The sequence below is a fragment of the Manis pentadactyla genome, chromosome 9 (assembly GCF_030020395.1).
Source record: "Manis pentadactyla isolate mManPen7 chromosome 9, mManPen7.hap1, whole genome shotgun sequence".
Classification (NCBI taxonomy): Eukaryota; Metazoa; Chordata; class Mammalia; order Pholidota; family Manidae; genus Manis; species Manis pentadactyla.
Genome location: NC_080027.1, coordinates 118,843,852 through 118,870,378, shown reverse-complemented (window position 1 = coordinate 118,870,378; position 26,527 = coordinate 118,843,852). Strand labels below are relative to the sequence as shown.

The 26,527-nt window shown below is 45.9% G+C and overlaps 1 protein-coding gene across 3 annotated transcripts; it reads left to right on the top strand.

Annotated features, from left to right (window-relative positions):
- The first annotated feature begins 3,637 nt into the window (after window positions 1-3,637).
- On the top strand, window positions 3,638-26,527 carry TRAF3IP3 (TRAF3 interacting protein 3). 3 transcript variants are annotated; one of them, XM_036912419.2, is made up of 16 exons: window positions 3,638-4,588; window positions 8,305-8,708; window positions 10,308-10,455; window positions 10,574-10,637; window positions 10,903-10,927; window positions 11,176-11,205; window positions 11,298-11,393; window positions 17,408-17,479; window positions 19,788-19,928; window positions 20,032-20,169; window positions 21,436-21,571; window positions 22,165-22,227; window positions 23,705-23,761; window positions 24,824-24,960; window positions 25,682-25,795; window positions 26,391-26,527. In XM_036912419.2, the coding sequence occupies exons 2-16, from the start codon at window positions 8,364-8,366 to the stop codon at window positions 26,481-26,483; spliced, it is 1,659 nt and encodes a 552-aa protein (XP_036768314.2). In that variant the 5' UTR covers window positions 3,638-4,588; window positions 8,305-8,363; the 3' UTR covers window positions 26,484-26,527. The 3 variants fall into 3 exon arrangements, with proteins under 3 accessions (XP_036768314.2, XP_036768318.1, XP_036768317.1); XM_036912423.2 differs by lacking the exons at window positions 3,638-4,588; window positions 8,305-8,708; window positions 10,308-10,455; ... (5 more) ...; window positions 25,682-25,795; window positions 26,391-26,527 and adding an exon at window positions 14,199-14,395 and having other exon boundaries at window positions 23,705-23,888; XM_036912422.2 differs by lacking the exons at window positions 3,638-4,588; window positions 8,305-8,708; window positions 10,308-10,455; ... (5 more) ...; window positions 25,682-25,795; window positions 26,391-26,527 and adding an exon at window positions 14,509-14,917 and having other exon boundaries at window positions 23,705-23,888.

Sequence of the window (26,527 nt, the reverse complement as noted above, 5' to 3'; positions counted from 1 at the left end):
AAGGCTGGGGTAAGTGCTCACCTCCCCAGTCCTGTGCCTCTATTATTTTCTGCATTTTTCTGTCACTTGAATTCGCTACACTCTCAATGTGCCTTTAAAATAGCTTTATGTAACCACATAGAGGGACTTACTGTATTTTACTCACTGTTGGCACCCCTAGTACTGAAAAGAATCTTGGCACATATAAGGTATTTGGTTAATGTTTGCAAAATAAAGGATTCATAAGCCCTAGTACTGGGAAAGGCTTTAGAGGAAACAGAGACCCTGAAGACAAAACAGCTTTGCATTTAAAGGGAGAGATGTAGATGTATCTAAAATTCATTTCACAGATTCTAGCCCATTACTTTCTTCTAACCCCCAGCAGCGCGGAGCCCCCAGACTGTGCAGAGAGCCTTTCACCCCTCAGCAGCTCTCCTGACCTTGTCCTTTCTAGCAATACCCTAAACCCTAGCTCTGTGGCTTTCTGCCCACCTCCTGCATGACTTCTCGCCAGAACTAAACTGCTTCTTCATGAAACTGCTCCAGCACACCCACTCCTGGAATTTTATCTTAAAGGAAACACCTAAAAGAAGAAAAAACACATAACCGCATGCTTGTTTGCAGCGCTGTGTGTAAAAGTTAAAAATTAGTAATGACAAAAATATCCATAGAAATAAAATAAATTCCTCCACATAATCTCCATATGAATAGAATTATCAATCACATCATGCAAAAACTAAAAAGAGTATTACCACATTAGAATTTGTTGGGTTTTATTTACTTCCTTTTATTACCAAACATTTCATAGGATTTACTGTATTCAGGCACTGTTCTACTAGATGAATATTAACTCACTTAATCCTCAAAATAGCCCCATGAGGTAGAGGTTATTGCAATTCCCATTATTTATTCCCAAACATATTTGGTTTGGTCTCCTATTAATAGAAGTTAAATGGCCTACAAGACACTTGTTTGGGAGGACATGTCAAATATTTTTCATTGGTAAAGAGCGACACATTCTTATAAGAACTCGGTCAGTTGACTTGAGTTGAATGAATTTAAAAACTTATATATTTCTACTTTTGCCATCATTCCATACATGGAGAGGTTCCATATGCCTATTACTCTTTTGAAGTGATGATTTTAAATGTTTTTTGACCTATGAATATACTTATGAAATTATAGCAGATACAATGCATTGACTCACTGAAACTATGCCTCCATTTTCATACAACCATAGTTCTGAGTGAAGATCCCTTTCAGCATAACCATTAAGTCACAAGAGCAGATGCTCCAAACGCAGGTGCTGCTATAACAGTAGTCATAGCTAGCAGTTGCTGAAAGTGTTATAAATGTTGTATCATGTAATCCTAAAATAATCCTGTACAGTTGGTACTATCATTATAGCTGTCTTACAAAGGAGGAAACTGAGATGCAAAGAAATTAAAAAGTTTACTAACCTGAAACAGGCAGTAAGTGGTAAAGCAAGGCTTCCAACCCAGGGAGTCCTACTTCTGCGTGCTCCTGATCTACTCAGGGCCATGTGCGTCAGCAACAGCCTTGGGGAGCAGGTGGCAGACCTCATTTATGAAATATTCTTGTTACTAAATTGAAAGTTATCACAGCTCTGAATTAATTATAGAAAATTAATATAACATATATCTAGTAAATTATATTTACAACAGTTAATAGTTATCCTCAGTAAAGCTAGGTAAACATGGCTGCTATTTAATAAGGAAATTATTAAACAGATTGTGGTATACTAACATTATGAAAGATCATGACAACACTAGAAGGTAAAAATATAAAAAATATAAAAACACAAAAAATATTTGTAATGTATCAAGTGGAAAAACAAACACAAATCCTAGGTTCACTGCATTTAAAATAGGTAAAAGACAAAGATTCACTGGGGTGATAGGATTAAGGTGTTTATTTTGACCATTTAAAAAATTCCTTGAATGCTACCATACTACAATTTTTATAAAACTGAAAAAAGAATATCTGAATGTTTTCTGACCCATTTATCCATCAATCTGCCTTCATTATTAGTCTTCAAAGCGTGCCACTAAAATGCTCTCTCCAGAGCAGGCTCACAACGATCGACTATGTCAGTGCTTTGGTGAGATCAGTGTTGGTTCAATTTTGCTACATCAATTTAAATATTCCTTGTTATAGATAACAGACTGTGCTGAGTAGAAAACAGATCAGAAAGGTAAGTGTGGAAATTTGTAAATGTATAGAAAAGGCTCTGGAGGCTATTTCAGTTTGGAATGTGAAGCCATCTGTGAAATAATTGGGATAGTTTATAACAAAGGCTGTGGCAAGAAATGACAGTTTAAACAAGGAAGGAAAATTGCTAGTTTCGGAAGGAGAATAATGCTATTCAATAACCTCATTTTACGAGAGAGCACAACTCTCTCGAGTTGACAGCTTTCCTGAGATGCTCTCAGAATTCACACTTAAGCAAAGCCTCCTGGCTGTCCGGGAGATCATGAAAGAACAACATATACATAAATGAAGTAAAGTAAGTGGAAGTACATTTGAATGACTGGAAGCTTCACATTTTTGATATTTGTTAAATGATTTTTGGTAATTTATATAAGTACATGGTTTTCAAATAAATCACGTGGCTTTTTAGTGATAAACTAGGAGTTCTCAGAGTCCTGTTATTTGATAACTCACACATGCTGGGAAACAGCAGGGTAGTACTTTAACTGAGCCCTAAAAAGAAGTAATTTTTAAAGTTTAGAAAGGAGTATTGCATACCCAGGGGACAAGTCATTATGCTACCTGACTCAAAGATAAGCTTTGTTTTACATTGTGGCAAGCCCAGGGGGGCAGAATTTGAAATGAAGTCTAAAGGGGAGGAACGGAGTTGCTATGAGGATTAACATATGGTATTTCTTTATGTCCAAACAGATCAGCCTTACTCTTTCCTGTGCTGTCTGTTCTATAATACACCACACACCACACACACGCACACACACACACGCACACACACACACTCCCTTCCCAGGCCTGAGGTCTCATCATGTCAGAGCCCCTCAAGGTCCAAGCCAGTGAGACCTGGTCTCAAGGTCTCAAGACCCTAGGATGAAAAGTAACTTAGCTTTCTCAATGTTGGACCCCACAAGAATGGGACAACGTTATTGTGCCTTAGGGTTTGGACCTTCAAAATCTTAACATCTGTATGACAGATCTCTTGCCAACACTGATCATCGCTTACAGCATAACTTTGAGGTTTATTATACTAAAAGGTCCTCTATCAACAGTGATGACGCTAAGCAATCAAAGAGAAGAAGAGGACTGAGAACTCTGGCCACAAGTGTGATGTCGTGACTCCACTGCAGAAGCAAGCTTGCAAATGTCAGAGTTAAGGAAATATTTATCTTCCCCCTAATGGGTTTAGGTTGTATTACAGCCAAGAGTGATTATTTGTCCTTGGGAAGTCTGTGCGGACATCTGATTAAACAGTTACCACCTGGACACTTGGCAAACTAAAAAGGAGAGTCTGCAAGTCACTCTCTGGGAAGGCCTTGAATGGGAGCAGACTTTAATAAGCCCCCACTGCGTGAGCCTTTCTGCAGAACTTGGAGTTCCAAGTCCTCCCCCACTGGTTCCTGCAAAACTTGGGATGTCAAGGCTACCATGGACAATCCCATAAAGAGTGAATATTCTTCTAGAATATTCTAGAATGAATTATGCTAGAATGAATAACTTAGATTTGAGGAATGCATCCAACAACCGTATTGAGTGGGCCATTCAGACAAGGTGAATTGCACAGTTTACAAAGCTACTCAGTTAACTTGTTCTAACCCAGTTCTCTCTCTGTCTTATTCTGAACTTCTTGGGAATTTCCTGACAATATCACTTGTAACAGTTTCTTTTCAATCCACACAGATCAGTTCCTTTCTTAGTTTTCCCCCAAATTTCCTAGTCCAATTGACTTTTTAAAAATAAGATTCTGCCTGCAATTGCTCCTTTTATTCCCCAACCACCCACTCACCACTCATCACTTCAGAAAGGGGTGAATTCAGAGCTGGCTTCATTCCAGAATTCTGAAAAAGACACCGGGGACTTTAGAAGAGCAGAAACTTTATAACCAAGATTGAGAAGAGGTAACTAAAGAGAAAAGGAAATAAAAAGCCATTTCTCCCCCCTCCTAGAATTGCACGGTTTGAATCTGACCCAGAGACCCATCCCTGTCTGCTCCTGGAGAGGGCTCTTGACTTGAAGCTGTCTGAGAACTCGGACCATCCAACAGCAAGAGAAAGGGTGCTGGGGTGCCCACTGGGGGGAGGAGCTCCTGGGCCCAGCCCTGGAGGCCCCAAGGGCTCAGGGGCCCACTCAGATTGTGCCAGAGAGCAAGAGAGAGGAACTGGGGTGAGCAAGCATTGCGGCTTTGTCTGTTTCCTGTTTCAGTAAGGCTGCTGTGCACAAAGAAAGACAGCATTAAGAAGGGAAATGCTAAGGGGGCCCAGAGCCACGGACTAAGAGCTTGCACTTCACTTATCTGCTGTCTTGCTCCTTCTGAGACCAGAGCCAAGATCTGTCCAGGAGCTGGAATGCTTTCCTGAGCTGCTTGGGTTGGAGCCTGGGACCTGAGGTAACTGTGGAGGATGCTTCTGTGTCCAGGTTGGGGACATCTGGCTCTGGGGCGGGGCAGAAGATGCTCTATCATCCAAGCTTTCCTGAGCTGAACAGGGAGACACAGAGTGGACGGTGTCGGTTACGAATGTTGGGGGTTGGGTAGCTAGGAAAGTGCCTGTGTTGGTTTCCAGAGGCCGTACCCACAGCATGGAGCTCAGCTTCCAGCACTCCTCTGTTCCATCCATTACATTAGATGAGGAGTGAGTCAAACGACTTAGGGCTCAAGCAACCCAGTAACAGGGGCATGAGCTAAATGACTTTTCACAGTTCTCTTTGAAGTAGGAATCCCCACAGCAAAAGCTGCCTTTCCAGAAGCTTAGGTGAAGCCCCTTTCTCTGCCCCTCACACCCAGTGCTCTGGGCTAGGACACCCAGACCCAAGCAGGAAGCCATTCATTGCACACACAGCCCAGAAGTAGGCTCAGAGCCTTGGAAAGGCAGCCCCAGACCACTATCAGGTACAGGCAGCACCCGACCTCTCCCTGCAGCACTGCACCCCCAGCCAGTCCACCTGGTCCCTGAGCTCCAACTGGGCCTCAGGCAAGCGCCAAAGGGCACCACAGATGCCAGAAAGCCTGGGCAGTGGCCCAGTGACCTTTCTTTGAACCACACAGAGACCAGTTCCTTTTTCTTCTACAGCCCATCCCTTTTAGTCAGCCTTCCCACATGGCTCCTTGTGATCAACTAAATCAGGTCAAGACACCCCAGAAACTGGGTATGATTCTGCTCAGCCGAGTGTATGAAATCTGACCCAGCATGAGGGCCTAGGGGTCTGGGAACTCTCCCTTCCCTATAGAGCCACTTCTATGGCAACTCCCTGCTTGGGTAATCAGTGCCAGTGTCTGCCCCAGGAGGCCGAGCAGGGCAGCTGTGGGTTTCAGTGCGCTGGGTACACAGCCTGGTTGAGAACCCCGAGACCTTATCCCAGGTTCTGTCTCCTCCCCCACAGCCCTTTCCCCCTCACAGCAGGAAGGTAGGGGAGGATTCTCCATAACCAGAGGGTCTGCCTCCTATGCAAAGCCTGTGGATTACCTAGAGCCAAACAGGAAGGGGATCTAGCACCCCACATTTTAATCGTGGGATGCAGGTAGGGTGACCACAAGTTCTTCACCCCATCCTCTCTTGGCCTTTCTGCCAGGCCTACCTGAGTTGCTGATTGTGTCCAGACCACAGAGAAGTCCTTTCTCCTTGCAGCCCACACCCTGGGGTCAGATGAGCCAGAGTGTATTTACATAGGATTTCAGTCCAGGACCAACATCCCTGCCACATGGCAAGCAGTGCCCCCTCAAGGAGAAACGGGTGGGAGCACTACAGAATGAGGCGTCCCTGGTCCTGGAGTGCCAGGCCAGCTTGGGGCCTTTGCCTTACAGCACCGGGTATTTAATATCCAAGGTTAGCAGACAGGGGTAATAATAATCATAGTTTATGTTTATTATTAAAATGTTTATTTTTTTGTTATTATATAATAATATATATAATATATATATTATTATATAATAATATATATTATATAATAATATAATATAATATCATATAATTATATATTATATATATTATATAATAATAAAATGTTATTATTATGTTTATTATATAAAAAGCTAACAAAAATGTAGTGTGTACTATGTGCCAGATGCTTGATATGAATTTTTTCTTTAATCTTCATAACCTCGCAAGGGAGGTTCTGGTCCCATCTTATAAATGAAGACATTGCAGCCTGGAGATATTTAATAGCTTGTCCAAAAGCACGTAAGTAGTGGGTGACAGAGCCAGGCTGTGAATCCACACAGTCTGAGGCCCAGCCAGGGTTATCCCCTGCCCCTGTCTGTGGCAGAATAGCCAGGGGCTATGGCTTAGGGTGCCACAGTGTAGATTTTGGACATGGAGTTCACCTGAATATAATTCCGAGTCTCCTCCATTCAGCCATTCATAACTTAGTATCGAATGGGCTTCTCAGATCCTTTTCTAAGTTTTTAAATAAAGGAGGTGACAGGTGGAAAGTCAGGGGACCCCTATAGAGTAGGAGTAAGGAGAAAAGCCTAAAGAAAGGAGAGAACCCCCCAAGGATGGGACAAGAGGACAAGACAGGCATGGATGACCTCACAGTCCTGCATGGGGTCAGCTCTGCCGGAGACCAGAGGATGTGCCCCTCCAAGCCTTGAGTCAGCCTTGAGAGCGTGCAGGGCTTGACTGTGGAAGACCCCTCTCAGGGAGTGAGACTGCCATACCCAGGACCCTGGGAACGAGCAGAAGGATCAGAGCGAGCAGGAAGCCTGCAGAGAAATTCCGCACTGAGCCAGGATGGGCAGCGAAGTCCCAGTGAAGGCAGAGAGGCTGCTACCTGTTGAGTGTGTTTGACCTATAAACAAACCTGAGGGGCCAGATCTGGCAAAGGCCTGCTGGTTGGTGAAGCTGAGACACCCTTGTCTGACTTCCCCAGGAGCTAGGTTCCCGGAGTGGTGGGTAGTGGGCCGTGGGGCAAAGCAGAGAAGCGGCAGCTGTAAAGGCTAGTCCCTCGTCCCTCATCAGTCCTGGGCTGACTCCAGTAAGCAGTGGAGGCAGGGCGCAGAATGGCCAGAACTCAGGATCCAGCTCAGCCAAGTCCAGTGCCAACTCAGCCAAGGGACCAGAGGGTTCTAGGAGGATAAACAAATCTGCAGAAGGTAGGTGAGGGATAGTTGGAGAGAGAAGGGGGAAGGGAAGGGGTGACACGTGTGGCCTCTATGCCAACACTGGTTTCCCAGGGACTTGTAGGTACTGTTTTGTTTGTTTTTGTTGCATTTTTGTTTGTTTGTAAAGGCCTTAGTAAGGTATAATCCACATGGTTGCTGGTTTTGATGACACCATCTGTGTCCAGGCAAACAAAAGCCAACTTGGCACCATACTTAACTAACAGGGAGGTGATTCTAAAAACAAATGGAATCCTCAACTTGGAGAGTGATTGAGCGAAAGCCATGTAATGGGCTCCAGACAGCACTGGACTGACAGTAGGCACTCAGCCAACACTCAAATACAATTTGAGTTTATCTGCACCTAGAGTCAGAACCGAGGCGTGGGGAGTAGGTTGCCAGTGTCTGAGCTTCATGACTGGAGGAATCATGGACCAGAACCGACCCACAGCCAGTTGCTAAGAGTGCAATAGGCTAAGAAGTGAGCAGTGGGTGCAGGTCACACGACTGGCCATCTTGGGGTCTGGTTATCCTTCCAGGCCAGAAGAGTCACTCACCTACTTCAGTAACAACTTGGGCCAAGAGATGCTACTTTCCTTTTAGATTAGGAAACACAAAGCCAATTTAACTGGTTTCCTAAGAGTCCCTGGAAAATGAACACATCCCCTCTGCCATCCAAAAGGCTATAAGCTCATGACAATTTTTATCAATTATTTCTAATGTTCTCCCACCTTAGAGGCAGGGTGAGATGTCAGTCAAGGAAGAAGTGGCAGCCAGAGAGGTATTCCCACTTTGTAGAGGAAGAGATGCAAGCCAGAGAAAAGCAGATGTTAGTATAGAGACTAGACCCAGGAGTCCTGACTGCCAGTTTGACACCATCACCTCCCCAGTTTTCAGCCCACATGTATGGGATAGTGTGCTATTTCTGCCCCCTCGTCCAGGAAGACAGTCATTTTTCTGCCCATCTCCTGACCCCTCCCTTTCCCCTCCCTCCTGGCATTTGGCAGACCCAGGCAGCTATTCCAGGAACTGGAAGCCAAGCACAGCAGGTGCTCAGGAGGTCATCATGATCAGCCCAGACCCCAGGCTTTCCCCCGGCCGAGGCCGGTGGGCTGAGAGCTACGAGACCAAGTATGAGCGCCGGCAGGAGACCCGTGAGAGCCGCCGCTGCCGCCCCAACGTGACCACTTGCCGCCAGGTGGGGAAGGCGCTCAGGACCCAGCAGAGAGAGCAGTTCCAGAGGGCACGGCAACAGCAGTTCTTCAGGAGGAGGAACCTGGAGCTGGAGGGGGAAAGCAAGGCCCAGGCCCCCAGGGCCAGGGCGCAAGGTCCCTCCAGGAGGACAGGCCAGGCAGCCGACCCCAGGGAGCCCTTGTCTTGGGCCAACAGGATCTCTTCCCCCAGACAGCAGGTGGGCCACAGCAAGGGACACACTGCTTTGGAGGTGGGGGTGCAGTGTGGGGGAAGTTTCAAGGCAGGTGGGTGGGCTCAAGGTCACTGAAAAGTGATTTAAATTAAGTCCCTTCATCCTCAGTCCTGTAGTGAAGTCTCCCTTAACCACTTACTCATTCAAAGGTTCTTGTGTTTCTCATTAGTTTTGCTATTTTTTTTTTCACACTTGCCTTTTAGGAGAGAAAATAATAATTTTAGAAGTAATTCCACAGCTAATTCCTAGTATCAGTGCAAATTTAGACAATCTATACATATCATTGACAGCATCCATTCATCCTTAATTCAACAAATATTTACTGAATGCTTCTTGTATACCAGGTACACAAACCAGTCTTCCAGATGCCCCTCTCAAAACACGCATCTCTCCTTTATTCTTCTGTGAGGCTGTTGTCCCCACCAACCTTCTCTCTTTCCCTTCGACCATTCCAATTGCACTAAATTCACTCGGCTAAGGTCTCTTCTCATCCAGGAAGGCTTCCCTGGCTTCTCCAGGCCACCTCTGCTTGCTGTGGTCTTTGAGGTTATAAATCCTCTATGACTGTGTAACTCTTAGAGGACCCAATAGTCTGCGCTAGGAAGCAGGGTTGGCAAAAATCAGGGTATGTTGAAATGATCTCAGCCAGCAAACCATCTGTGTCTTCCTGTTCATCTTGTGGGCGTGCTGGCAGAGGGATGGGTCCCCTGTATTCTCTGCAAGTGCCTGGCATAGTACTGTACTCAGAGAAGGTGCTCAGTCGGGGCTTCTTAACCAGTGGCTCTGTAATCCGCAATAGGAGGTGCTGTTCAGAAAAATGATCTTTGAGCCCAGCTGTAAAATAAACCAGCTGTGCACTTCTGGGGCAAGAAGGTTCCTGAATGCTTCTTGTTGAAATAAAAAAAAAATTAAGCAGAAAATACAATTGACTACAGAATTACACCTGAGCCTACCAGTCATTCAGTGTTTTGTTGAGATTGAGTCAGTCTGCATGATTGATACCACGGGCATTTCTTAGACTTGTAGTGTTATATTACAAACAGAAGTTTTGATTTTGTAAGAAGAAAATACAAAAAGAGCAAACTAAGTGGGGACAACTACAACTCCACCCCTCTCTGTAAACGCCTCCTCTACCTTCTCCCTTCTCTTCGCACAAAGCCTCCGAGGAAGGCGGCCATCTCTAGGAGGAGGAGGGGACCTTGAGGCCGTCCATTCGAAACTCCTCGTCACACCACGGGAGGGTGAGACCTAGAGAAAGCAGGAGCTGAGCCCAGACGCCCTCACTCCCAACTCAGGCCCGTTCTCTTTCCACATCACCACGCTGGCTGCGTGACAGGCTGAGGCCAAACAAGGTAGATCAGGGATTGTGGAGGCTAAATGGAGACAAACCCAGCTCCCCTCTGCCAGGCCTGAGGCCATTCCCACTCCAGGGCAAGAGAGGGAAGAGCAGGGACAGCCTTGTAGCTCTGAAGGCTTGAATGGGTTACTTGGGTTTTCAAATCATTGGTTCATCTTTCCACAATCAGCTGGAGAACCGTGTTCTAAGAGGCTCGAAGATCTCAGCATCCCCCACTTGCTTTCCAGGTGTCAGGACCCATCTCTGAGATCTTTCCAACAGCGCGTCATCCTCCCTCGGGCACCTGGAGCAATCCGGCAGACCACCTCCCCTCCCAGGCTGGAGGCCTTCCAGCGCAGGGCTCGCCCACCAAGAAGCCCCCCAGACACCACCGTGGTGAGCACAGAGCCTCCATCCCTCACTGGGGCCTGCAGAGACTCCTGCTCAGGCCACCTCTGCTGGCCCGCAGTGGGGAGTCCCTGGGTTCTGAATCACCTTGTCCTCTATCTCTCAGGCACTCAGACAAAGGCAGACGGAACACAGCCAGCAATTAAGAATGACGCCAGCCAGCAAACCAAGTGAGTGCTTTCATGTTCCTGACCCCAACTCGCACACAGCCCCTCCATTCCTCTCTTCCAAGCGTTTACTTGAAAGCCCTCACCCAGTACGTGGAGAGGGAACATGGTGCATCTCTGTGTCTACTTAATTGAGAAAGAAGAAGACCTTTCCCACCCTACTGGCTCTTCAGAAGAGATCAGAGAAGGAGTCATCCCACTGCCTTGTCCTAAGGTGCTTGTTTCTTTGAGCCATTGTCATTTTTGTTTTTATTTCTTCTCTTCCCAGTTATGGAGTTGCTGTTCTAGATAAGGTAAGAAATCTTTACCTTGAAGGGGTTGAATTAAATGTTATCTAAGCTCCTCCAAGTTCTGACACTCTGGAATCCCATGGTAAACTCAGATGGGATGGAGGGGCACCTTCTCCTGGGCGAGCACAGACACGGGGCCCTGGGGGGACTCTAAGTCAAGGAAGAAAGCTGACTTGACACAAACCGATCCTGGCTCTGCTTCCATGTCCCAGGATTTCAGGGGCCTACAGTCTCCTCTTCTTTCTCTCTAGGAGATCATCCAGCTTTCTGAATACCTCAAAGTAAGTAACATGAGGGCACCCCGCTCAGCCACTCCATCGTCTAGGCCTTCTTCCTCTAAGTCAATCTTACCCTCTTGCATTTTGTCCCCCAGGAAGCCCTGCATAGAGAGCTAGTTCTAAAACAGAAAATGGTGATTCTCCAAGACCTGCTGTCCACCCTGATACGGGCCTCTGACAGCTCATGGAAGGTAAGGAAATGAAATCTTTATTTGAACAAAGCTGACGGGCATCTCTCACTACCCATTTCATTCTTCTTTCCATACCATCCCAGCAAGAGAAGGGGTTTTCTCACTGCTGAAGAGGCAGGAGGTGGGGGATGATGCTAAGACCTAGAGGTCAAACAGGTCACAGTAAATATATGGGGGACTTGGCTGGGCTCCTCAACTGAGGGCCATGTTGCTGCAACACCCAGGGAAGACCCAGAACCAAAAGGGGCAAGAATTGCTTTTTTTTAATTTTTTGGAAGAAAAGAAGGATGATTCCCCTGACTGTGGTGTCTGTCAACTATTTTTGTATGGAATTCACACCAATATTAAGTCCAAGCCATCGTGCAGCTGCTACTCAGCCCAGACATAAACGTCAGTGGGAAGAGACTAGAGATCAACTAGTCTAATTTTCTCATTTTGCCAATGAGGAAACAGTGTCAGAGAGCTCAAGGGACTTGCCCAAAGTCACACTACTAGTTGGAGGCAGAACTGGAACTGAAATTGAGATCTTCTGACTTTCGTCCATTCATTCGACAAATATTCATAGGTCATGCTCTCTTTATTAAGCACTGGAAATATTAAGATTAATTAGACAGTGTTCTTGCTTTTAGAGGGTTTGTGGTTTTATCAGGGAGACAGATGCCTAGACAATGCAGAGAAATGAGAAATAAAAGGTGTGTTTTCAGGATATGTAGTATACAAAAAGGAATGAATACAGAAAAGAGAGCCAGGGAGATATTCAGCTATATAGGCATTTTCTGGGCAAATGTGGAAGCAGGAACTATATTCTAGGCAGAGGACAGAGCACAGGCAAAGACCCAGAGACATGGTATAGTCTAATGCAATGGGTCTCCAACCTTTTAATCTCAGGACCCATTTATTCTTTTAAATCTATTCTCATTATTTAAAATACTTTTAAAAAGTACTGAAAGCCCCAAAGAATTTTTTAGATTTATAATATTACAATTTATTGTATTAGAATTAAAACAGGAAACTTAAAATATGTATTCATTTTGAATTATAATAGTAAATCCCTTACATGTGAGCCTAAACTATATATTTTTATGAAAAATAACTATATTTGCTTCTGCATTTAATCTGTTGTAATACATTATTTTGGTTGAAGCATAGGAGAAAAATCCAGACTCTCAGATATGTAGTTGGAAAAGGGAAGACTTCACAGATCCTTTGAAAGGGTCTCAGGGATTCCCAGGGGTCCTTGGGCCCCACATTGAAGCCGGGAGATGAGCGTGTTCAGGGAACTACAAGCAGTTGGACGCCACTGGAGCATAAAGTACCAGGTGCAAAGGGAGAACAAATAACCTCAGGGGTCTCCCTGAACATCTGGCCCTGCCACACAGACGGCTTGTGCTTAGACAGAGAGGTGGAATGGAAGGGTGCAGAACAAAACCAAGAAGTTGAAGCAATGTGTAGAAGACTTCCAAAGCTCAGCCCTCTGTACCGCCATTAGTCATTGGACCTGGACTTGTCCATGTTCAGGGCTCCTGACTACTAAGGAAGCCGTTTTCATTAGCAGGACAGGAGCCCGGGACAGACAGCTGTGCATGCCAGGTAGTTTCTGGTGTTGAACTAAATAAACTCATTTATTCAACCGACATTTGATCAGTTCCAACTATGCCTCGGGTCCTGTGTGAGAGGGACAAAAAGAAATGGAGGAGGAGCTAGCCTGTTCGCCAGGGAGAGCCATGTAATGAAGAATTCTCCTCCAGTGTGACAAAGCCACAACAGCAGTTTCCACAAAGTGGCACGGAGAATAGAGGAGGGGGCAATTCCTCAGCCGGAGCTGGAACAGGGCAGGCTCTGAAGGAAAGGGGCCCCTGTAGCTGCGTCCAGGGGCATGGGTAGGACTTTACCAGCCCAGAAATAGGAAGGATGGTGGGGAATGAAAAGCCAAAAGAAAAGGATGTTTAAGGTCAAGGAATCCAAATGATTATAGCAGGTGTAACAAAGCGTTGGGTGTAGCAGAGTGTGGCTACAATGAAGGGATCATGATGACAGTGACTGTAATGGGGTTTGTGGGGGAGACTTGGGGAATGGGGGAGCCTAGTAAACATAATGTTCTTCATGTAATTGTACCTTAATGATACCAAAATAAAAAAATAATAAATTAAGTAAATAAAATGAAGGGATCATATTCAAAGATAAAACCAGAAAGGGGCTCAGACAGGGCTCTAGAATTATGAGGCCTCAACTTTCTCTGTTGAACAGGGTATTTTTAACTTAAATAATATGTAGATTCCCTTTTAAAGGAAAAACAAGTATATCACAGGTCTAGGAGAATGCATGCTATCCCCAGTTTGAGAAACACTGCTCCAGACACTAAGCAGGGTGGCGGTGGGACGACACTTGATTGGGGCTTAAAGTCATGTACTCACAGTGTCCGGCCCGTGCTGTGCCCCTGCTCTGCTAAGTACACGTTCCACTGACAGCTGAGGAGTTGTCCTCACTTGGGCAGCACATACACTCAAATAGCTGCAGAGTTAAGCTGGCAGACAGCGATCAGGTCTGTGTTCTAACAGGGGGAGCCTAGCCCTGGGTTGGGTAGGAGGGGTGAGGGCCCTTGTAATACTCCAGGTCAGATACAACCAGAACCTGAGCTGTAGCGAGCGTGGCAGGCACATGGGGAGACATCTCCCAGGCTGATGAAGGGGCCTCTCACTCCGTTCTCCAGCACAGAAGCCCCCTCTGGCTGAGGTTTGCTCCCTGCCTTCTTCCACCTCTGCTAAGACTCACATTTCTTTCCTTCCTCCTCCCCACCTTCCCACCCCAGCTTCCTGTTGGTGAGAAAAACAGTCTCAGATTTTTCAGTTAAGAGCTCTTGCTCCCCCAAAACAAGACAATTCAACCTTCTACTCCCTCCCATGGAAACTTCAACTTCAGTGAAACGCCAGCCCCAGACTGTGGTATTTGGGGAAAAGAATGGAAGAAAGTGACCAGAACAGGGACTCTGACATTCGGCCCAGGTTAGGCCTTTATTTTTTCCCTTTGGCCTCCATGATTTGAATCTCCAGCTTCACATGCAGAGAAGCTCACTGCAAACTCTTAGACCCTAGAGGACCTGATCCCTCACTGCCTCCCCCTCCAAGCTGACCCTGGGCCTCCCGGATGCTGACATCCCTGAGCTGGGTCCGACCTTCAGAGAGGACACAATTCGAGCAGTAGAGAAAGCGAGCTCAGACTATCAGGCAATACAAGCAAGCAATACAGGCAGCAGCAAGGCACACTTGGGTTTTTGTTTTAAGTTCTGTTAAGTGGAAATGAGATCTTGAGATGACAGCACAGCAGGGGATTGGCTGCAAGCCCTGAGCAGCCTCTGCTAGAGCGGAGAGCTGAGCCATGCATGGGCTGACGCTTCTGAGGTGAGGTTGTAGCGTTTCTGGAGAACAGATCAGAAGCAGGGAAAAGACAAGCAGAACGGGAGCTGATGCCCTCAGACCAGCACCAGATGTGCATGGCCTCCACCTCACTCCCTTTTCCAGCTGCAGGTACTATGCTCTCTGAGCCCTGGGCTCCTGGGGGTGGCAGGGGAGTGGAGGGAAGGGCAAGGAGGACAATTGCCCAAGAAAGTCCCCAGTAGTGCTTCTCCCTTGTGCCACTGGGTTTCATGCAGTGAGAGCTGGGACGCAGACCAGGAAACAATATGCCCCATTTGCAACAGCTTGGCTGCAGCTTTCCTGCACTCCTTGGGGAGTCTGGGAAAGCGGAGCTGCGGAGAGAGATTTTGTTTTTAAGGCCCTGACTTGGGTGGCCCTTCCTTCCCACTGAAAGGGCTATCCTGAATTGTCTTCTGCAACATGACTGGAAAAGTAATCTGGGGTGTGGCTAAAATACAAAAACAGTTGGAAGAGGCAAAATATTGGATTAAAACCATCCTAAAGAAGGAGTGAGGAGCTACCCACAAGAAACAGGTGACAGGAGAGAATGTAAAACTATTGCCTTGGGCTTGTCTGTTTTCTTTGCAAATTATAGCAAGATAAACCTTAAACTCAGGGGGTTAGATTGCATTCTTCATAGTAAGAGGTTTAGGCAAAGGAAAATCTGAACAACGGGATGGGGTGCAGAGGGAGTTGATTTCAGGACCTGTGAAAAACAATGAACATGCCGCTCAGGAAAACACATCACTTTGCAGTTGCTCCAAAGCCCAGAACAGGGAAAGTCTTTGTCCGTCTCTTTGATCTGTCCCAAAGCCCTCGGTATTATTGTAGATGCCAAATCCCTGACTTTTGGATCTCACACGAGACATTATGGAAAACATTATGAAGAACTTTGAAAAATTATTTTTGGCAAAGCCTTTTGCTTTTGCAAGGCCCAGCTGAGTAACACAGGAAGCAGAGAGGGTGGGGGCGCCCCCTGGCTCCCATGGTTAGAAGAATCAGCCAAACAGATCAAAACAGGAGCTGTTGAGATACCACTTCCTGCCTCCCCCAGGTGCCCAGAAACTCACTGAGGGGAGGCAGTCTCCCCCCTCTGCCCCCAGGCCATTTTAGACTCTGAGGAGGAATGTCATTTCTAGACCTCACAAGCATCCTACAAGACCTGGCTGGACAAAGCCAAAGAGACGAAATGAAAATCTGTTACTGCTGAAGAGACCCACAACCTTTTCTCTAGGAAACTAGCTGTCATTGGTGGCGCCCTGCCCTCTCTCACCCTCTCACACACACGACCTTAAATCAGACTCAGGTCTGGAAGGACAAAACCCCTCCTGGGAAGAAGGGAGAAGCCTGCAGGAGGGAAGGACAGAGCAGTAAGGAAGCTCCCAGCTACTCAGCTGGAATACTGAAGCACCAAGGGCCAAGGAGGGCCCTTCCTGCCTGCCTTTCTCCGTCCTCGCCCTTGAGATTAGCATCTCTACTGGAAAGCCCAAAATGCCATTAGACAGATCCGCCTTGTGAATAATAGAATGTGGTGTTCTGGGAAGCCCTTTGCCGCCGCCACCACCACACACATGCCCACGCACATACACACGCACACCCATGCCCTAATAACACTCCTCCGTTTCTTGCTTTCTTAAAGAATTTCTCATCTTGAGTCCGGTATGTGTGTGTGTGTTGGGGGCAGGGGGCAGGGAGGAAATGTATTAGTTTGCTAGGGCTGCTGTAACGAAGCACCATAGATGGAGTGGCTTAACCAGCAGAAATGTATTTTCTCAGAGTTCTGGAGACTAGAAGTCTGAGATCAAGGTTCTAGCAGGGCTGGTTTCTCTGGAGGCCCCTATCCTTGGCTTGCAGATGGCCCCCTTGTGGCTGTGTCCCCTTAGACCCTCTCTTTTGTGCATGTGCATCCCTGATGCCCTCTTCCTCTTATAAGGACGCCAAACCTATTGGTTTAGGGCCCACCCCAATGGCCTCATTTTAACTTAATTACCTCTTTAAAGATCCTATCTCCAAAAACAGTCACATTTCTAGGTACTGGGAGTTAGGATGTCAACATATATCAATTTATTTTTTTGAGGGGTGGGTGGTGAGGGGATGGTTATGGGGATACAATCCAGCCCATAAGGGGGGAAGGGAGGGAATTCATATTCCCTAGGTGGGGAGACCCCATTAGTCTTATTGGCATATACATTAGAGGTAAAGTTCTATGTACAAGACTGAGAGGAGTTGCAGAGTACAGAAGTGTCTAGGCAGACAGGGGAGAGAGGTCATGAGGTAAGAAAAGGAGAGCTTAAAAGCTTTCCTTCAAATGGACTCTTGCTAGGGTACCCTGAATAATTTGATAGAGAACCTCAAGGTACAGAGAGGATGTTGGGGGCCAGTCTGATTCTTCCTTCTCTTTCTCCAGAGAAAAAGGAAATATCCTCTTCTATCCAAACATCCTTTGCCTCTTTCCTCTCCCCTACCTCCTCAAAGAGTTCAGTTCTACAAAGTTTGTTTGAGCACAGACCACGTTCTAGGCAGTAGGCTGGAAATATAGAACAAAACTCTCTGCGTGCTATGCTTTGAGCCAAACTCATTAATTCATCCCATTTGTTCCAGGGCCAGCTAAATGAAGACAAACTGAAGGGCAAACTGAGATCCTTAGAAAACCAGCTGCACACCTGCACCCAGGTAAGCACTCTAGAGGACACTTCCAGCCCAGGAACCTAGTATTAAAGAAGAATGCTTGAACCCCAGTCCTCTCTAGAAATGCCACCTGACAGAGATTCATGCACCCATTCCTACTCACCTAGTCCTAGCTTGCCATTTTCACTTTGGTTCCCAGCTCGCCATCCCCATCTCCTTTTCTCCTGGGGTCCTTCCCTTTGCACCCTGGGAAGTGTGTTCTGGGGTCCTTCCCTCTGCACCCTGGCAAGTGTGTTCTGGGGTCCTTCCCTTTGCACCCTGGGAAGTGTGTTCTTTACTCCCCGAACTCCAGGAAGAGGCCCTTGGTAAAGATTCACACCACCCAGATAGACTTTCACAGGTCCCGATCTTTGAGCAGATGAGTTGGATATGTTAAGGAGGTCTTGCAAAATGATTGTCATTCCTTGGGCAACTTTTATGTAGTAGCAATCACTGGGAGAAAGTAAAATACTGTGACTCCTGACTTTTCTGTGGCATTGTTATCCAGTTGCAGTAAAATCTTGACTGGCCTGATCTTGGGTTACAAGTCAAGCAAAGAAATCAACTTTCACACTTGAGAAGTGATGGATTTCTGACAGGTGGTGAGATGTAAAACAAGAGAATGAGGTGAAGCAGGCAGACTGCTCCCATTTGGAATTAGGGAGATTGGGTGGACCTGGCCACACAGTTGGGTCATGCAGGGGAACAGACTTTTATATATAGGTTTGCTGTTCCCCAAGTTTTATTTTTTAAATATGGCTTGTTTTGTCAGATTCTTATGAAGTAAATAATGTCAACTAAGCTCATAAGAGTCCACTATATAATCCAGAATGCCAGTCTATTCATTCTTAACAGGGGATAAAGCTGACCAGCATGGTTAAGTCCAATAACTGGGACATACCCATGTAAGACCTCAGCCAATAACCCCTAGATCTGGTCTCTAATGAAAATTCCAAGAATGTAAGATCAACTCACATTCAAATCCAAATTTTTTCAAATGACTCCAAAGCTAAGTGGAAATGATTTTGTATTGATACCTAAATGTGTGTTACCTAGACTACTGATTACCCTGTGGGGTACCCAAGAATGACAGTAAGTGTCTTGCACTCCCCAAAATCACAGGGCATAAAGGTGAAAGGCCTGGGGAAGGCAAGACCCCCACAGAATCTACAAAGCTGCTCTGTGTCTTTTTCTCAATTATGAGGCCAGGTGGAATTTTTTTTTAATGCAAACCTATTATTTTTAAAGCATTAATTGAATTTACTGGGATTTGCTCAGATCTCTGAAGCTACAAAGAACAATGATCTTAAAAAGAAAAAAAAAAGCATGCTCTTTGCCCTGAAGGAATTTACAGTCCTCTAAAGCAGACAGATGAGTTGATAGAGTGCAAAGTGAGACATGCAAGGCTTACTGTGCGAACACTAAGCTCCCTAATCCATAATGAGTTGGGGGATGAGGTGGTTAGTCAAGATTCATGAGAACGTATGTGATTCTTGGGCTGAATCTTGAGCATGAGTAGAAGTGAACCTTAGAAGTATTAGGTGAAAAGAATGGATAAAGAGACTCTAAGCCAGAGAAGCTACACAGACAAAGGCAGAGGCCAAAATGCACAGTGCTTAGGGATCTGTGAGCAGTGCAGCCTAGGTGGTGGTAGCATGGAGTTAAAGTCTGGGCTTCCTCCAGATGCCCTGCCAAGGAGTCAGGCCCTGATATTTAGGACACTGAGAATCCACTGAGATTTAAGCAGGGGGTGACCTGATCAAACTTTTGTTTTAGGAAGAGTCCTCTAGGTATAAGGCTTGAACAAAGGAAACTACTGCACTGATGCGTATCGTATTATTAGAGTCTGAACCAAAGAGGTGGCAGATGGGACAGACAGGTATGAGCTGTAAAGGAGACTGACTTGACAAAGCTTGATGGACAACTACTTACTGGGAGAAAGTGAGAAAGAAATCAGGATACTCCCTGGTTTAGGGCTTGGGAGATTGGGTGGGCGATAATGTGGGTCACTGAGATAGGAAGCACAGGAGAAATGTTTATAATGATTGCCTTTTGGAAATGTTGAATTCCGAGGGCCTACGGAAGGCCAAGGGGACATTGCCCACCATGCCTAGGGCACTGATTATTATCCCCACTCACCTCTCACATCCCTGGGGGACTCTCCCTGCCTACCTCTAGCCTGGACCGAGGTCCACCAGATTACTGGTATCCCTGCCCAGGGGTAAGGATCAAATGCTTTCCATTTCTGTATCCCAGCTCTGGATTTGGTATACCGTGGCTCGGTGCGTATGTGTTGATTACATCAAATTTACAGAAATACTCCCCTTGGGGAATGAAAAAGGTGCTATTAGAGATGGAAGACCAGAAAAACAGCTTTGAGCAGAAGGCCAAGGAGTCACTGCAGAAGGTGCTGGAGGAGAAAATGAACATACAGCAGCAACTGCAGAGCACACAGGTGTGGGGATGCTGCAAGGGGCTGGGGATGCCACACGGCTCTGGGTACCAAGGGACCAGCTACACAACTCCCAGGATGCACCCTCTCCTCTGATATCCCCCAGAGGTCCCTGGCTCTGGCAGAGCGTCAGTGTGAAGAGTGGAGGGGCCAGTACGAGTCGCTGAAGGAGGACTGGAGGAACCTGGGAATAGAGCACAGAGAGCTGGAGAGCCAACTCCACGTGCTCCAGTCCAAGCTCCAGGTACAAGCACTGAAGGGAGGGGGTTGGAGACAGGGGGCAGGCTTAGAGGAAGTAGGGTAGTGACGGCAGTGATGACAGAGCTCTGCTGGCCTGAGGCCTCTAAAGGCAGCTGAGCGCAACTGGCTTTCAGTTCCTCACTCACTGCCCACTTTGTACCCGACTGTTTTGGATCTGAAATCTAATTCTGAATTTAGCAAGGGTGTCAGCACTGCTCATGCAAATGAACTAAGTGTTCATTGGAATGACACCATCCAAATGCAAATGGCTGGACTGGAATATGCATCAGCCTCCTGTCATACCCGAACCCACTCTCTGCACCCCACCCCAGCAGGGCAGCAGGCTCAGAAATGCCCACTGGTGACACAAAGCAAATGTCATGAATTAACTTACAGGCTGACTATTAACTAACATATCCTGCCACTGGTTTTTAAGCAATTATAGTAGACCTCTGGCATTCTCAAGGGTTCCATTATTTCCAATCCATGTGCCCTCAGAGGAGTTAACTAACCTCCTAATCCTCAGTTTCCTCATCTCTAAAATGAGTATAAGAATAGGACCTGTATCATAGGAATGCTGCAGGACTAAGGGCGGTAATCCACACAAAGTACTTAGCACAATGCCTGGCACATGAAGGCCCTCAACAAATAGTAGCTACTATTTTTCATAGATTGGACTTACTTGGTTTGGAATTTTGAGGACCCACCTCAGAAGTTCATCTTTGTAATTTTACTGAAGCAGGGATGCCAACAGCCTACTTGTTAAGAGACAGGGTTTGTGAGTCTTGTCAAAGGAGGGAGCCTAGCTGGCCCCTGCACTGCGCCCACCTCTCAGCCTCGGCTGTCCTCTTCTCCCCCTGACCTACAAGGCAACTTTTGTGAAGGTCTTTTTCTTCTTAACCTTAATTCTTGGAGAAAAATGACCCTACCCAAAAATAAAAATAATGATCACGCTAGAATAAGAAGTAGAGACGAAGTGAAGACATCTAGAAAAGTGATGATACGGTCTTCCTTAATTTGGGCATTTACCCAAGTGAGTCCCTTGTGAATGCTGAAAATCATATGCACTGCTCTTTTAAGTGTGAAAAACAGAGCAAAGGGAAAGATTTTTAAAAAACAAAAAACCTTCCCTATTTTTCCATTTCCCAAATACTCCTTCTATTTCTGAAATGCTACAGTTTTCTACAATTTTCCTCTTCCACGGGACCTGCCCCCAGCCTCCACCCTAGCACTGACCTGCTTCTGTGTTGGCCTATCCACCTCCTCTCAGGGAGCAGACAGCAGGGACCTACAGATGAACCAGGTCCTGCGACTTCTGGAGAGTGAGCACGAGGAACTGCAGGCCAAGATTGAACGCCTACAGGGGGACAGAGACCTGGGTAGCTCGGACACCCAGCTCCTACAAGGTACCCTTATCCTTGGACACCTTTGGCTGAGTGAGCTCAGAGAAAGGAAGCTGGCTGGAGAGAAAGACTTCAGTATTTGTTTGGTTGGCTCTGTGATTTCATTTTACCTTGAGGGAAAGGCAGGGCTATTTTAATCATTCCAAGACTGAAAAATTAATTTAATTGCACTAGACCATCTTGTAGTATCACTCTCTCTTCCAGCCCATCCCTCTGAGCCAGATCACAGCTGTTCCCACATCAGTCACATGTGTCAAGGCTGCATTCCTAATTTGAAAGGGATGGTCAGTTGAAACACAAGGCATACTGTAGTGAAGGCTTCCCCGTCACAGCCTCTGTGTCAGCTGACAAGGGACACAAATTGTGTGTAAAGACGATCCTGAATGCAAGCCCACACTGCTGATGCAGATGGAATCCAAGGTACTTGGCTTCTGGTTTATCCTTCAGAACTGGGACAAGTAGAAGAGCAGCTTTCACGTGACACATGTCTGAGGCCATGGATAAGAAAGCCCCTACTACTCGTTTCCTTTCATCAGGTGTCCAGTTCATTAAGTCTTATGTTCTTCTATTTTGGTTTGCATTATTTCATTTTTCAGGTCAACTAAAGAGGTCAGAAGAGGAGAAACTCGCCCTGGTGACCAAAGTACAAGAGTTGCAGAGTAAGTTCCCTTTCCAGATTCTGAAAGGTGCACAGGTGGCTTTCAGTGTCCCTGGGTCTCCTGCCCCACAAAAGGCATCCAGGAGGGGCCGGGGGCCCCACCTCTGGCATATCCTCTACTTCTGTGCATTTTCAGACTCTCTTGTTATGAAGTGAGGTCCCTTACGTAGCTCTTCACAAGGTATGCGTTATTAGCTCTACTCTTTTTGTTTCTTTTCTACTTTTCTACTTCCATGCTGGTGACAACCACCTGCATTTCCCCCCAGGAATTGCAGAGCTTACAAAGTGTTGAGTTTTCCAAGGCAGTTCTTATTTTATATACTCTAACTTGTATCATGTACATGAATATACTGACCGTTGTCACTAGGAATATAGGTTCCGAAAACAAGTTCATATTATATATGGCTCAGTCCACTTCAAAACTACATATTGGAGCCAAAAAAGAAAGGAGACTTTTCAGTAGAAAAGTAGGCAATTTCAGAAAAGCCAGAGAACCTGATCCAACTAATAGCTCTGCTGGTGGCCCCCCACCTGACAGAGAAGTTTTATGCAAACAGCAATAAACACTAAGAGCACAAGGCAATGAGAGGTGAAAGGGAGAAGGAACACCAGCAGCAAACAGGAGCTCAATGGGCAAGAAGTCCCTTCAAAACCAGGCCTTTACTTATTCAGTACATATTTACTGAGCCCCCACCAAGTGCCAGGCACTCTAGATATACACACTGAGGACACAGTAATGAAAAGAATGACACAGTTCCTTCCCTGATGAAGATTACATTCTAAGTAAGCTCTGCAGTAGAGTGTGGAATTTCTACAAACAAATAAATGTATGTCAGTGTGTAATAACTGCTGTGGAGAAAAATGCAGCCAGTGAAGGGGAAATTAGCAGCTATTTTGTACAGGGTCATCTGGGAAAGTCTTTCTGCTAAGGTAATATTTAAGTAGAGACTTAAAGCTAACGATACGGTAAGATGAGCTATAAGGATGGTGTATTCACAACAAAGTACCACAAAGCGGTGACTTAAAGAACAGATATTTATTTTCTCTCAGTTCTGGAGGCTTAAAGTCCAAAATCCAGGTGTTAGCAGTGTTGGTATCTTCCTAAGGGCTATGAGGGAACCACCTGTTCCAGGCTTGTAGATGTCCATCTTCTCCCTGTTTTTCTTCACATGTCTTCCATCTGTGCATGCCTGTGCCCAAACTTCCCCTTCTTATAAGGACACAAGTCCTATTAGATTACAGCCCACCCTAATGTCCTGTTCTAACTTACTTACCTAGGTCAAAAATCTATCTCCAAATGAGGTCACATTCTGAGATACTGGGAGTTAGGACTTCAACATATGGGGAGAGGGGGAACACAATTCAACCAATAACAGATGGGAACATCTTTAATAATTAAGGTTCTAAGCAAAGTTCTAAAAAGACAGTCTTTGCAGTAAATATGCTAGAACAGACAAGTTCTTTGTGTTTTCCAACAGGTTTGCTTCAGAATCAATCCTTTCAGCTTCAAGAACAGGAGAAACTCTTAAAGAAAGGTCAGCAAATTTACTTCCACAAGTTCTAAGATATTGCTCTTTCCTTGCCTGCCTAGAGGCAGGGGATGGACCACATGACCTCTTGGAGTCCCATCCAGTTCTGGGAGTCTGTTAGGTCAGGGATATAGGGGAGCTTTGTAAGGACTGATCACTGGCTCTGGGAACACTTTAACTAGTTACCTCCCATCCTGAGAGGTTTATAAACTGTGAAAAGGATTTCTAATCCCTCTGAAAACATATGTCTGTGTTGAACATTTCAATAAATTGATTTTGAACTCAGGATTTCATGTCAATTTTTACATTTCACTTTCCAAATCACAGCCAACTCCCCAAGGCTAAGCCATGTTGCATGCAACAGTAACCTCACTCTCAGCCCTCAAGGGTCTGCTGCCTTAGCTTTCTGAGGATCCATCATGCATCCGGAGGGGGCAAAAGCCCCTTGTTAACTCACTACACACCACTTTTGTTTCCTCATCACACTCACTGGGTAAAATGTAAGGCAGAAATTATGATGCCCACATACTATGGATAAAAAAAAATGAAGTCCTACGGTCATACAAATTAAGGACACAGCTCAAATATTCTGAATTTGACTCCAAATCCAGTGCTCTCTTCACCAAGACTTAAGACTGCCAGGTGGCTGAAAACCATCTTTAACTACATGAAGACGAACTGTAGGATATGACTGCCATTCTCATGACTTTGAAATAAGGACATAAGGGAAAGGGGTTATATTGGAAGCATCCAGCCGACTAGCTGAAAGGATATGCCATGCAACCAAAGAAACTGGATTAAGTATTCTCTATAAATATCTGGCATTAGACAAGACTAGGGATTCGAAGAAAAGTAAGATGCCAACCTTACCCTCAAGGGGCTCAAATTGCAGCACTCTAGGCTGAGCAGGGCCCCAGGGGAGTTCTTTAAAAATCTGAAAATTCCACTCCACGCAGTCTAGCCAGGGACAGGCCCTCCCTTGTTCTCTCCCCCATTCCTGGGGATTCTGTCCGCAACAGGGCGCTTCCTCAGGCCTCACGATCACTGAGAATCTGGCTGCTTTTTTAGATCAGGCTTTGCCTGTGTGGAATCCAAAGCCCTCCCATAACGAAGTGGAGCCTGAGGGTACAGGGAAGGAGAAAGACTGGGATTTCAGAGACCAGCTGCAAAAGAAGACTTTGTGCCTCCAGGCCAAGGAAAAGGAGGTGAGACACTGCCCCCAGACAGTGAGGGACTCCCCCCACAGTGGTAGGAAAAACTGCTGGGAGGCAGCCAGAGAGAAGGGATTTCGAAGTTCAAATTGTGATTCGTGCCCACAGGTATTCATGTGCCTGTAAAAAATGTGCTTTGAGGTTGATTTGTGAATCTTCTCCCTTCCTTATGTATACCAACCCTTATTCAAGGTTTTATGAAATACCTTTTGGAAAGTTGATCTAAACTCAAACACATTTAATAAACATATTACCTTCTCAAAGTTTGACCTACATTGAGTATCTTAAAACTTTATATGGTGTCTTTTAAATAATAAAACTCTTCCTATCTACATACATATCCCTGGGAAGTATTCACATGTGACTAGCTCCCAACAGAGATACTTGTACAAAGCACATTCCAAGTCTTTTTGTGCTATACGAATTTCACTTCTGAACTTCATTTTGTTCACATTTACACTGTCACATGAAGGCACTTCTATGTATAATACAGAATATTAAAATATGCATTATAACCAATCATTTAAATGAACACATTCTGGACAAACTAGGTGAGACAGTCAAAAGGCAAACTGAAATCTGAGAAAGGCTGGGAAGGGAGGATGATGGCAAAAATACCAAATGAATAAAGGGGTAACTTACACAGGGCATTCTCCCCTGGACTCTGCCCCAGATGGGATGATGGTGATGACCTTGGTGGTATTCTCCCCCACAGTGCAGAGAACTGCATTCAGAGTTAGACAGCCTCAGTGAGGAGTATCTTTCCTGCCTGCATAAGCTGCAGCACTGCCGAGAAGAGCTGAACCAGAGCCGGCAGCCACCTCCCAGAGTAAGAGCGTTTCTCCTCCCACATAGCCCCAGGTGATGGTGGGAAGATTCCTTCTTTGGCCAAATCTTGCAGATAAAATTTATCAGCCCATGCCAACAGCTGGCCAGCCTGTCCCAGTCAGCTTGGTTTGTACTATACTGAGAGTACAGCAGCCACGGAAAGAAAAACTCATGCATCAAAATCTCATTTTCGTGGAACTCTTGAGCCTGAAGGGAAAGACTTAGTATGAGCTAAAGTATGAAATGGTGTTCTTTTAGCCCTTTGTGAATGTAGTGGCAAGGACAGGGTGAGGAGGGCAAAAGTATTGAGGAATATGAACAGAGAATAACTTTGCTGAATTATTCACCACCTTGACTGTTCACACAAGTATTTAAGTATCTGGCCCTTGGCTGGCTACGATTCCTGGGCCAGTGACAGCTTGTAAAGTGGTTTTACCCCAGGGAGGTGACACAGTCAAACAATGATGCAAAGAGCTTTTTCTCCTCCACCAGCCCAAGTTTTCCTGCTGGGCTACAATGGGAAGAAGGAAGATTACCTTTGCCTATTATCTTCTCCAACCAATCCATGGCCTCCTTCTCTTTCCCCCTCCTCACAGAGGCAATGTGGCCGATGGCTCCCTATGCTGATGGTGCTGACGGCTATAGCACTGGCAGTGTTCCTGGCCAACAAGGACAGCCTGATGATCTGAATAATGTGCGACAGCTGCCTCAGCTGAAAGCAAGGAACTCAATA

What these genes read in the sequence shown, in the direction of transcription:
- TRAF3IP3 (XM_036912419.2), top strand. Translation starts at nt 8,364, where the DNA reads ATGATCAGCCCAGACCCCAGGCTTTCCCCCGGCCGAGGCCGGTGGGCT. An exon ending in TCTCTTCCCCCAGACAGCAG is followed by an intron (nt 8,709 to 10,307) that starts GTGGGCCACAGC and finishes CTTGCTTTCCAG; the next exon opens with GTGTCAGGACCCATCTCTGA. An exon ending in GACGCCAGCCAGCAAACCAA is followed by an intron (nt 10,638 to 10,902) that starts GTGAGTGCTTTC and finishes TTCTCTTCCCAG; the next exon opens with TTATGGAGTTGCTGTTCTAG.